Below are 13,175 nucleotides of genomic sequence, written 5' to 3'. Positions count from 1 at the left end.
CTAAAATAACTCCTTTCAGTAAAAAAAAATATTTTTTATGACAAAAGACAGACTAGTAAACAGATAACGATGTGCTCAAAATTTTCAAAATAAAAGCCTGTTTAATAAATGGATATTGTATCTTTTTTTTGCATTTTGGAACATTGTCACTGACACATTGACTACGGGATCGATGTAGATCAACATATTGTTACACTCCTGGTAATCTAGAAATCCAACAGGACAGTAAAGCTCACATATTGATCCCCGACTGTTTGGCAAACAAGCATCATCTCTCTTCATCACTTACCTTGCACACTTAAACAGCATTTTGCTGCTGCATAAACTCAGACCTGGAAGCACAACAGCAACTTTGTCAACATCCTCAACCATCCACAGACGCCATAAAAATCCCAAACAGGCTATTTCGCATCTAATCCTGCAGACAGACCAGCAGCTGTGGTTTTGGCACTCAGAACTTACACTCAGCGGCAACAACTGATCAGTTTGTGTGTGTGTGTGTGTGTGTGTGTGTGTGTGTGTGAGGTGTGAGCATGACAGGGACATTTGGAGAACATACCGTAGGACATTGGGATGTCCAGATCTCCCTGCCAGGACATCTGTCCAGATTCATCAATGGACTGCTGAGCTGTAAAAAAACAAAAGAAATCAAACCTCTTGTTTCTTCCTGCTCCAACAATACTTCTGACTTATTCCGATTTCTAAAGACAACGGCAGGAATCTCTACAACTTGCGCCATGCTGCTGCCTTCACACTCGCTGCCTACAAAGTGTGACTGCGTGGCATAAACAAGAGATAAATACATGAGTGAGAGGACTTTGCAAGATGTCACTTCAAGCCATTAAGAACTGCCACGTCCAACTTCCACTGAGCTGAAACAAAACTCACATTCTTTCCTTTTATTTGTTTTTTTTTTTGTTTTTTTTAGCAGCACAGTCCTGTGCACAGTCATTTGGCAGAAACAGGATGACAGCATGACACTGTAGCTGTGTAAGTGCAATCATCATCATTCTGAAGGAGCTGTGAAGTGAAAAACACATCACAAGGATCAACTACCTTTCAAGTGGCCACGTCCGAGTGTGACAAACCCAGAGGAGAGGAAGTTGTGCATGTCTTGGCCTCCACTGCGCAGATTTTCTTTCCCGTAATGACCTGAGGAGAGAATTTTTATGTTTAATTTATAATATTTCAGAATGTGTTCACCGTGAAGGAAAGATCTGGCAACAAAATGGCTGCTCTGTGTAGCTAAACTTGATGTTCGGAGGCAGCAGACTATCTGAATCCTGGTATATGTCTGCTCTGAACATCATGCAGGTTTTGTCTAATGACTTAAAATCCACGTTACTGCATTATAACTGCATTATAACTGCATTATAAGCTTTTCCTCCACCGATAACGCGGCGTTAACTGGTGCACTGCCAGCCAAACCAAACAGTTTCGACAAGATATGGCCCACTCTCTGCTCTGCCACTGATCACATGACTTTATTTAGCAAAATCTTGCAGGTCTCAGACAACATGCACACTTTTCTTTTTCCTCCAATTTCTCTGTCTGACCTGACAACATTAGTGTTGAACTGGAGTGTCATCCCTGATAAGAGCTAGTAAACAGCAAATTAACAGTCACTCGATGAAGGCAGCTCGCTTTTTGCTGCCCAACATTGTGGCGTAACAAACGTCTGCACAGCAGGTGATGGTGAAAACACAAGCAATGCCTGTTAAAAGGCTGGAAATGTACTTTTACAGAGCAGAAACTGGTTCTATTGCTTTCCAGTTAAGCTCAGTCTGTTGTTCTTTACTCTGGAATATTGGCATTTTTTTGTTTAGGTTCCATAAATGTAACTAAACTAGCAAGTAAAGAAAAATATGCAATAAAACATAAAAGAATAAAGAACCATCAGCATTTCCAGCCGGGACAGAGGAGGCTGGAGTCGTCTCCGGATCTCCGGATGAAATTAAAGTGATTGATGCCAAGTTTTTTGTGTGTGTTTGGTTTTTGATGGGGTGTTAATGTTTTAATCCTTAAGACCAGCAACAAACAGACATAAAAAGGCTAAATAATCCATCAGGTGACCAGTTTAGGGAATGAAGGAAGGAAAAAGGAAACTCTTTTTCTGAGTCTTTATGACTGGTCCCTCAACACTTTGCTCTCACTAAACCTTGTTTCCCTTCAGTCAGTCTGTTCCTGACATTTATTCAGCTCCACTGTGAGCCAGATGTCCAGCAAGCTCTGGTCATGCTTTTCAAGTCTAAAGACAATGTCTTACTCTGGGAAAAAAAAAAAAAACAAACCCAGGTGGAACTGTATCTTTTCTTCGACGAATAAAAAGCCAAATAATTTGGATTGACAGAAAATTATAATTGAGAGTTTAGTTTCTTTTACAGGGGTTGCACAAGCTAAAACCTGGTGTTGGACTTAAAGCCAAATCGTCATGCATTAGTGTGTTTCTGTGATTGTAACCTTGGTGGCATGAAGCTGGTTTCCTTTTTTCCCCATTAACAATATTATGTTTCTCATTTTGAAGTTAAAGATCCGGTGTGTACCATTTAGAGAGATATGATGGCAGATATACCATATCTTTGCCAAAATCATGCTTTTACAGGTGTAGAAATGCATGAAAATAAGAATTTTATTAATCTACATACAGCATGGATCCTCCCACTTCTCATTCACCGTGTTACACTGCCATATCGTTGCCCAGCTCAGAGCTTCAAAGAAAAACACTGTTTGAGTTACAGGTTTTCTTTTTTTAATTAGCTTGGAAAGATAGTTAATAATCATATCCCATGAAATATGACCGTTACAGAGCCTTGGACCTGCTACATAAAAGGTTCCGTCAGAATCCATGTATTTTATGATACAGAAAGATAAAGTGCTGTATTATGAAATAATACATGGATCAGACTATGCATATAAAACCTTTGATCTATCTATATAACAAAAGCTACCGAGATGCCATAAAGATAGCCTGGTCAATAGCAACACAATATGAAAACAACAAAGAGATTAGAGTGAAAAACAAAAACACTGCTCTATGCTTTCACCCTGTCGTTAAAGATGGAGCAGGAGGCTTTAAGTGAAATGACTTCATTCAACTCCAAGTCATCCTGTTGTCTAATCCGAGCACATGGCAGCAGAACTAAATGTACTTTTTCCATGATCGGTGTGTGTGAGGTGGAGACAAAACAACAAATTTCTGCACAGAAGACTGTACTTTAACAAAAAACAAACTAAATGTGCAGCCTGTGTGGCACAGCAATAAATAACAGTTGTTTCTGGATAGAAAAGATGGAAGGCGTTTGGCAAAACATCTCACAGATCGCTGATATAAATGTCATAATTTTAAGCTCTGTTAAAATCATTTTCATTTGGAATAATTGTCTATCAGTAGAGTTAATTTTGGATGAATTTAGCCACTTTTATTCCAAATTTTGTTTCAATTTAGCAACAAAGCCATCTTACGTACAAAGTCATGCTTAACTTGCGAAAAATTTTGGGATAGTTTAGAAATTCACAGAAGATCAAAATTAACTTGGAAACCAGTAAACAATATATGAGATCTTCATTTATCTACTTTTTGACTTTGAGGAAATTGTTATGTTGAATCAAGTAAATCAACCAAGTTTTATTTACAAAGCACTATTCATAACAACTACAGTTGACCAAAACCCTGGGCAGAGATAAAAACACAGGACACCTGCAAATAATGAGTTTGTTCACATGTGACTTCATGGTTATGCTTCAAGGGCCGATCTGAATAAGTAGGTCTTCCGCCTGAAATGGTAGGTCCATGATGGGGCATAGCTCCAGGGCCAGAGTTTTCCAGCGTTGGCCTCAGCACTACAAAAGCACAAGCTCCCCAGTTTGCATCTGAACCATAGCACCCCCAGCAGGTTGCCGGGCTGGTGAGGGGGTCCGCATAGATGAAGTCTAAGGCCAGGACGGAACAAAAGACAAGAAGGAGGATTTTTAAATGAATTCTGGACTGAACTTGGAGTCAGGATGGATGTGGGCATGTTTACAGTTGTGGGTGAGGAGCTGGGCGGCAGCATTCTGTTGGTTTGTAGATGATGCAGAGGCCTAGTTTACTCAAATGTGAGGGTGTTGCAATAGTCCAAGCTAGAACTGACCGAGGTGTGGATTGTTTTACCAGGTCTTTACAAATGAGGAATGGTTAGACTGAAAGAAACTGGCCCTAATCACAAAGTCTGTCTGGTTCTTGAGTTTAACATTACTTTCCAGTGTCACTGGATTCCTGACTGCATGGTTGAGGTCAGAGGTGTGACATGTGGAGCTCCATTTGTTGAGCTGGAGGCACCAAAGAGGATGAACTCAAGTCTTTGACTCAGTCAGACAGAAGGTTCTGTCACAGCCAAGGTTGAACCCTGACTAAAGTTGGGTGATTTTCACCCACACTACATAGATTTTGAATGACTACACATCCTACGTTAGTTTTCCAGGGTTAATATCATGAAGATACCTCAGACAGTGTTTTTCTGAAGAGTTCAGGGCAACCAGCAGATAGATTTGTAGATCATCTGCATACAGATTGACCTTGACATCATGATGGGATGTTAAAAGGAAAAAGGTCCCAGAATGGAACCCTGTGGCACACCAGAGGACAGTGGAACCTGGAGGAGGATGTGTTTGCAGTACATGTAAGCTTTGCCATCTCAGGATCAGTTGAATGACCCATCAGAACTCAACACCTTCAAGTCAGTTTGTTTTTCGCCAAATTTACTGAAGCTGACATCAACAGAATTAGTTTGCATACATTTAGTGGATTGATTTTCCCTCGTTGGGTCAACCCATCTATCAAAACCAATCTATTAAAGGGATTGATTTCACTGAAAATTTTAAAAGGCTGGTACTGCTGCACCTTGAAGCTAAGCACAACAGTTTCCCTATTCCTACTCTTTTCTGCCACTTAAGAAGAAATCAGCCACAGATGACGAGAATACTAAACAGGGCTAAAATGGCATAACAGACAAAAATGATTCTCAGGTGAAAAAAGGCTAATCAATATGTATTGCTTGAGGATGCCAGAGATGCAATCAGCAGATTTCAGGGTTTCATATTCCCTTTTCATCAGTGCTACTTCTTTTTCCTTCACAGGATCTAAAATATTTAACAGCTGGATAGTAAAGTAGCAGACTTTTTGGCTCGTGAGAGTAGGGAAGATTCAAGTTCGATAAACTTGATTTTAAAGTAGTTTTACGCTTCGTGTAAAAAGGCAATGCGGAAAAATCATAGGTACACAGCGTTTCAGATTTCCCCTGTGCTTAAAAGGTCTGTAATGCAATTTGTACCTCATCACAGTAGCGCTGCAGAGCTGCTGTAATTGAAAGTGCAGTACGAACACACAAACAGTAAAACAAGGTACCAGCTAGCACTGCAGCACTGTTCAATTGTGCTGTCAATCAAACAAGTCTGGAAAAGGAATTGAAGAAAGAGGCATCCAACAGACAAGGGGGAAATGAACAATAATCTAGAATGTGGCATCTTGGCCCTTCATTCGGCCTCTACTCCTTCCATTCTCCTCTGTTAATCCCTCTCTATATTAACTAGCAGTTAAGTGCCTCTGTCTCTAAGGGGCCACTTCAAAGTCAATAATATCCCTCAGACCTCTGGGCCGGAGGAAGCTGAGATTGAACAGCATTTCAAATTATAATAATGAGAAGAAACACCTGGGGCCAAAGCCTGGCTTTCATCAAAAGATTTGCACTGATGCCTCAACAGTGCAGCTCATTTATTTCTCCATTTTCTGTTTGTTTCTTTAAAATCTACTGGCAAAAAAAAGATAACTTACTTAATCACATCTAATTTAAAGCCCAAACGAAGTCCTGTGCAGAATATTTCTAGATTTTTGTCTCCGAAAGTAAAATACAGATGATTCATAACCTCGGCAGCCTCCAAGGACGAGACCATGCAATCATGTACCTGGAGATGCTGACAGTGATATAAATTGTTCCCGTGTGGTAACATGAACCCATAGCCCCCTATTATCTCTGGAAAGTGCTCCTAAAAACTGCCTTATCTACACTGCGTAATGAAAAGGAACTGGCCTTAGAAAAAAATGAGGCTGTATTTGAATTGGTACTCAGGAAGAAGAAAGTGTGCACAAAAGGTTTCATTTAACTTTGGTCGTGATTGCCATGATTATCATCCACAGATAGTTGCAAGTGTTAGAAGTGGAGCAATCCAAGTAGAGTCAGGTTCTGCTAACTAAACTCTTTTCCAAGTCTGCAACCACTTAAAGAATTTTTAATGAAAATTAAACCATCTAAGGTCTCCTTTGTTTCAATTAAAACAGTTCTGCTCACTCATTTGTGTTAAATCTTTAGTTAACAGCAATTTATTGATAACAAACAGGCCTAATGCTGTTCTTAAGGCCTTTACACACTGAGGCTAACCTGCAAAGATTATCTTCACTGCTAATAAGTCGGAGGTGAAAAATAAAGCTTTTTGCCGACACATACCAAGCGTCATGCAACATTGCACACGAATGATGAAGATTCTTACACAAACTGGTAAGGCGGCAAAAACAAACATGGATTCTACATCAAGTGATGACGATATTGTGCTGATGCTTCAAAACAAAAAAAATAAATAAATAAAGAGCACACTGGGAACATCCTATAAACATTTTATAGTAACATGTTTACGCTACAAACATTGTAATACATGTGATCTACATACCATAATTCATAATTCAGCTCGGTGAGACTTTGCGACACGTTGCCTTTGTCGATGATGCAGTAATTTCTTTCTCATTTGTCTTACAAGCACTTTTTCTGTAACACATAGACAGTAAGACGCTCGGCTGTGGTGACACGTTTGAATGAGGCAGCAACAAATTGACCTCGTGTAGCTCACAGCCAGCCTGTCAACAGGCCTTTTCTGATTGGTCAATTTTATATCTCTGAAGTTTGAATTTTAAGAAAAACTATACAGAGGTGAATTACAGCGCAGCCCGTGAGAGGAGGCGCAGGTAAGTGAGAGAGGCGCAGGTAAGTGATGTGGCAGTGACGTAAATTTTGCGAGACGGCAGATTTAGTCAAGGCGCGTGAAAACAAATATTCATTCTACATCATATTCTTGCCAATATAATCTTAAAACTGTTTCTGGAAGCAAATAATTAAAAAGTCTTATTCAAGGTAAACTCTGGAGCAAAGCGAGGAGGATCTCACCAGCTTGTCGGAGTTTATTGACGAGTGTTTCCACCGCATCGTCATGGGCAAGACAAGCCAAACACCGACTCCGTCTGCGCCCAGATCCGCTTCAACCTCCAAGAGAAGCCGGAAAGAAGACTCACCCGGAGCGACGTCCTCTAACGGGGACGACACCTCGGACATCCTGATGTCCATTGACAAAAATCTCGCCAGCTTCGACGCTCGTCTGGGCCTGTTGGAAGTTCTCCACCGGGAGTTTCAGTCGCTGCGGGAGTCGCTGGAATTCAGCCAGAAGCAGGTGGAGTCTCTGGCCGCAGAGAACGCCAGCCTCAGGGAGACGGTGACTTCTCTCAACGAGGGAATGACTCGACTCACAGAGGAAAATAAAAAAATAAAGGAAACTGTGATCGATCTCCAGGCGCGCAGCATGAGGGACAACCTGGTCTTTGCAGGAATCCCGGAGCAACAAGAAGAGGATCCAGAGCAAACAATCAGATCCTTTATCCAAACCAAGCTGAAGCTACCCGAAGACGCGGTGAGGAACATCTCATTTCACCGAGTTCATCGCTTAGGTGGGAAAAGACCGGACAGCCGCAGACCCAGACCGATTGTAGCCAAGTTCGTGAGCTACAAGCAGAAAGAGCAGGTGAGGGATCGAGGTCCGGAACTCCGCGGGACCGATTTTAGTGTAAATAATCAGTTTCCCAAAGAGATTCTGGAGAGACGCAGGGTCCTGTTTCCCATCCGGAAGAAGCTCAGAGACGAAGGATCCCGTGCAGTCATCGCGGTGGACAAATTGTTCGTCAATGGACAGCTTTACCGTGACAAAAATACCACCCCCTGGCTCTACTAACCTCAGGTAATATCTATCACTCATACAGCTAATTATTGTTCAATTTACATGTTAATCTGCTATAAGCACATTAATTATGGTAATTCAGAACTGTACATTTACTGCCAGTCTTTGTAAATTTGCTGTTGTTGTTGCTTTCGTTTTGTTCTGTTTTTGTTTTTTGCCCCCCCCCCCCCCCCCCCCCCCCCTTTAGGGCTTTTGTTTTTGCTCTTTTGTTTGTGCTATTTCTTTTTATGTGTAGTTGTAGTTGTTTGCTTTTCTCACTCCTTTCCTTTCTAGCTGCTCTTTCATTCTATTATGCCATACCAACAATAATAGGTAGGGTACGCACGTACATCCACATGACACAGACACTAAATGTCATGCACATAACACACCTACAACACAGAGCACGTTTAATCACATCAACACTCACCCCCAACTCTCACACACACTCTAAGCATGTGGACAGACATATAGGAACATTGTACACACAGATGAATTTATATACGCACACAATCTACACACAGCATGCATGCATTAATGTGGGCTTGCACACACACATACTTTTATAGAAACACTTCAGTAGCTTGAGCATGACCACCCTGAGGTTTGTTACGTGGAATATACGAGGAGCTGGTTCCAGGGAGAAGAGGTTGAAGGTGTTTAGCAGATTGAATGATCTACAGGCAGACATTGTCCTGCTACAGGAGACTCATTTATTAAAAACAACAGCTAACGTACTCTCTACAGTACAGTTCCCTCACGTGTACTCGGCCTGCTTCAACTCAAGACAAAGAGGAGTAGCCATTCTGATAAACAGGAAAATTCATTTTACTGCTAATAATATAATTTTAGACCCAGGTGGAAGATTCATAATAATGACATTATCTATCCTAAACATGAAGTTATGCATTGCAAATATTTATGGCCCAAACACTGATGACCCCTCCTTTTTTCATTCCTTCTTCTCCTTACTATATGATCACCTTGATAATACACTTATCATTGGGGGCGACCTCAACATGACCTTAAACTCTGGGATGGACAAGGGGGGCGGAGCAGGGAAACATAGGGTCTGGCAGTCAGCAAGAGTTGTTAAACAATATATGGAGGATTTTGGTCTTTGTGATGTCTGGCGCTCACAACACCTCACTGCTAGAGAGTACACTTACTTTTCATCTGTCCACCACTCATACTCCAGAATAGACTACTTCCTCACTAACAGCTCTATGATGAACAATATCTCAGAAACTAAAATCCATTCCATCACTATCAGTGATCACGCACCAGTATCATTTACCCTAATGAATAAGAAAACTAAACCATCCTATAGCAAATGGAGACTTAATACATCATTACTTAAAGATCCTGATTTTATCAGTTACTTCAAACGGGAGTGGTCTTTGTATATAGAAAACAATGACATACCAGGAACATCAGCATGTGTTCTTTGGGAGGCAGGAAAAGCAGTAATGAGAGGGAAAATAATTTCATTTTCATCACATAAGAAAAAGAAGGAGAGTTCAAAAATATCTGAACTAGAGCTTAAAATAAAATCACTAGAAGATGCCTACAAGGCTTCTCCAGAAGAGCAAGTGCTGAATCACATAAGAAAGGCTAAACTAGAGCTGAATGAAATAATTAACCAAAAAACCCAGTTTTTGCTACAAAGACTTCGCTTAGAGAATTTTGAACATAGCAACAAATCTGGAAGATTTCTCGCAAATCAATTAAAAGCAAACAAGGAGAAAACAACCATCTCCTCTGTTAAAGATTCAAGAGGAAATATCCTCCATGATCTTGATGGAATAAATGACACATTTAGGGATTTCTATAAAACATTATATTCCTCAGAAACAGATCCATCAGACAACAGCATTGAGGAATTTCTCAGCTACCTCAATCTTCCAAAGTTACAACAGGATCAGGAAATGGTTTTGGACGCACCCATTTCAGTAGGGGAACTACATGAAGCTTTAAAACACATGCCCAGCAATAAAGCTCCAGGACCAGACGGTTTTCCAGTTGAATATTATAAAGAATTTTGGTCTATACTAGCACCCACTTTTTATAAAATGGTTTTAGAAATTAAGGAAAAAGGCCAAATATCTCAAAACATGAATTTGGCTAGTATTACAGTAATACTAAAACCAGGAAAAGACCCCAAACTCCCATCTAGTTATCGTCCAAAATCACTAATGAACGTAGATCTTAAAATAATCAGTAAAGTGCTTGCTACAAGACTAGAAAAAATAACTCCACTTATCATACATCCTGATCAAACAGGATTTATCAAGGGACGACATTCCACCACTAATACGCGCAGACTAATAAATCTAATTGATTATGCCACCATACATAACCTGGAAACTACAATAATCTCTCTAGATGCTGAAAAAGCATTTGACAGGGTGAACTGGAAATTCTTATTTGCAACATTAAGAAAATTCGGGTTTGGCTCATCGTTTATCGACTGGATAAAGATACTGTATAGCAATCCAAATGCATGCGTCAGGACAAATGATCAAACTTCTCACAGCTTCAGATTGCAGAGAGGCACCAGACAAGGCTGTCCACTCTCCCCCTCACTTTTTGCAATCTTTATTGAACCCTTAGCAGCTAGCATTAGACAAAACAAAGACATTAAAGGCATTAACTGTAGAAATATGGAGCATAAGACCAGTCTTTATGCTGATGATGTATTACTTTTCCTTCAAAATTCACAATCATCCATCTGTCAGACAATCGCACTCATCAATAAATTCTCATCAATTTCTGAATATTCCATTAATTGGTCTAAAACCACCGTTCTACCCATCAACTGTTCCTTCCATAATACTCCTGACACTGCTTTACAGTCAGGAGATATTAGATACTTGGGAATAAACATCTCACCCAGACTGTCAGACCTTATAAAGCTAAATTATGTCCCTCTACTAAAAACAATTGAGGACGATCTCACACGGTGGAAATCTTTACCCATATCACTAATGGGAAGAGTTGCAACTATAAAAATGATGATTCTACCTAAAATCAATTATCTGTTTTCAATGATCCCCATTAAACCTCCCTCCACCTGGTTTAAATCACTGGACTCTAATGTTACTAGATTTCTCTGGAAAGACAAACCACCACGGATTAGTCTAAAAACACTCCAGAAGACTAAAGATAGCGGTGGCTTAGACTTGCCTAATTTCCAAAATTACTTTATAAGCAATAGACTACAATACATCTCTAAATGGCTTAAACCTAGCTATCTAGATGAACCATGGCTTAATATAGAAGAAGCTATGTGTGAGGATATGGCAATTTCAGACCTGCCATTTATCAGCACAGCTGTCAAACGCCAAAAATGCTTTAAAAGCATTAATATCAGCTCCTCACTAATGGCCTGGTGGGAATTTCTTAAACTAACCAAATCCTTGCTTATTCCATGCAAACTTACACCTATTTGGAACAATCCCGACATCCAGCAAAACCGGAAAATGATAAACTTCCCTCAGTGGAAGAATAAAGGAATAAAACAGTTAGAACATTTAATAGAAAATGGGAACTTTCTCCCTTTTGATACAATTACTTCACGATATGAAATCAGCAGCACAAAATTCTTAGAATACCACCAACTTAAATCTATTATAGGTAAGAAATACACCCCTGATCAATTAAACTTGCAGCTACCTATCAGGGCTGCAGAATTCTTAAATCTCAATGCCCCGAAACTGTTATCCAAAATATATAGATTACTATCAAAGCTAGACGATTCCATATGTCTCCCAACTTCTAAATGGGAAGCAGACTTATCCAGTAACTTTGACCAAAATGAATGGTCACAAATCTGTTCAAATACATTTACAATGACTAAGAATTCAAACATGCAACTAATACAATTTAAAATTCTGCATAGAACTCATTATACAGGACACAGGATGTTCAGGATGGGTCTGTCACAATCAAACATCTGTCCACACTGCACTGGCAACACAATTGACAGCTACTACCATGCTTTGTGGTCTTGCCCACCTGTCCAGGAATTCTGGTTTCAGGTATGTAAAGATCTGTCAAATTGCTTCAAATGTAACATCCCTACAAACCCCAAACTGGGCCTACTGGGTTACTTGGGTGAAATTAACATAGAATTTAATTCTGCAAACTTAATCCTCACCAGTTTATGTATCGCAAAGAAAACTATCCTTCTAAACTGGAAAAGCAAACAAAGTCTGTGTATCCAGCAGTTCAGAAATCTCTTATTAGATCACATCAGTGTCGAGATGATGTCTGCCTCCTCAAGAGATCAGTCAGCTGAACTTTATTCCCTCTGGTCCCCTGTGATCAGCTCCATCACTTAGTATGGGGGGAGAATGTGACCTTATTGCGCTCGGGGTTGGTGGCCGGTTGGGGTTCTCTGGAGGCTGTGGGTCTGTGGTGGGCTCCTGGGGGGGGGATTTTGACTGCTCCATTGCTGGAGTGGCTAGGTTTCTAGCCCTACTGTGGACCTGGATGGGCCAGCGGCTGGAGTTGCCGCGCAGCGGCGGGGCGGGGTCGCTGGCGGGGGATGGGTTGGCGGGCGTGACTCCGTAACGGGCGCCTGTGCCGCCGTGGGGTGGGCTGGGCGGGGTCCCGGGCTCCGGTGCCCGGGGTTGTCCCCTGTCTCTTGGGGGTGGGGGGTCGGCTTGTGCCGGGGGGGGGCTGGGCTGACCTGGACCTGCCGCTGCGGCGGCGGGCGGGTACGTGCTCTGGTGCCTGGTTGCGACCCTGGGACTTGTTGAGTGGGGGGTGTTTGATAGTGTGGATGGGATGTGAGTGTGTATGGAGGGATGTGTGTAGGGGGTGTGCGTTGAGGACTGGTGGCGGTACATAGGTATGTGGATGTGTGTGGGTGGGGAAGTGTGATGATGCGTGTGGGGGGGGGGGGGTGTCTGTGGGGGGGGGGTAGTGCCGTGTGTGTAGGGGAGTGGGGTGATGCGTGTATGTGGGGAGTGGCGGTGGTGCATGTATACGGGTGTGTGTATGGGGGGGGAGGAGGGGGGAGGGGGGGCGTGCTGTCTGTGTGTGTGTGGGGGGGGGCAGGGGTGTATGTATGGGGGAGTGGGTGGTGCATGTGTGTGGTAGGTTGGTGGATAAGTGTAGATATGATGGATGGGAGTGGGGGAGATTTGGATGTGACGTGG

At 41.6% G+C, this 13,175-nt stretch overlaps 1 protein-coding gene across 1 annotated transcript in view; it reads right to left on the bottom strand.

Moving 5' to 3' along the window:
• The window catches only part of LOC306766004 (shisa family member 6), a gene marked incomplete at both ends in the record, with an annotated part of 106,624 nt that overhangs the window by 72,925 nt on the left and 20,524 nt on the right, over positions 1-13,175 (bottom strand). Inside the window, 2 exons of the mRNA XM_079253578.1 lie at positions 560-628; positions 1,057-1,152. Coding sequence (XP_079109704.1) covers positions 560-628; positions 1,057-1,152 — 165 coding nt within the window. The remainder of the gene's footprint in view (positions 1-559; positions 629-1,056; positions 1,153-13,175) is intronic.

Source organism: Telmatherina bonti, assembly GCF_933228915.1.
Source record: "Telmatherina bonti genome assembly, chromosome: 14".
Classification (NCBI taxonomy): domain Eukaryota; kingdom Metazoa; phylum Chordata; class Actinopteri; order Atheriniformes; family Telmatherinidae; genus Telmatherina; species Telmatherina bonti.
Note: the sequence above shows the minus strand (reverse complement) of the source record. Positions and strands in the feature narration are given on the sequence as shown.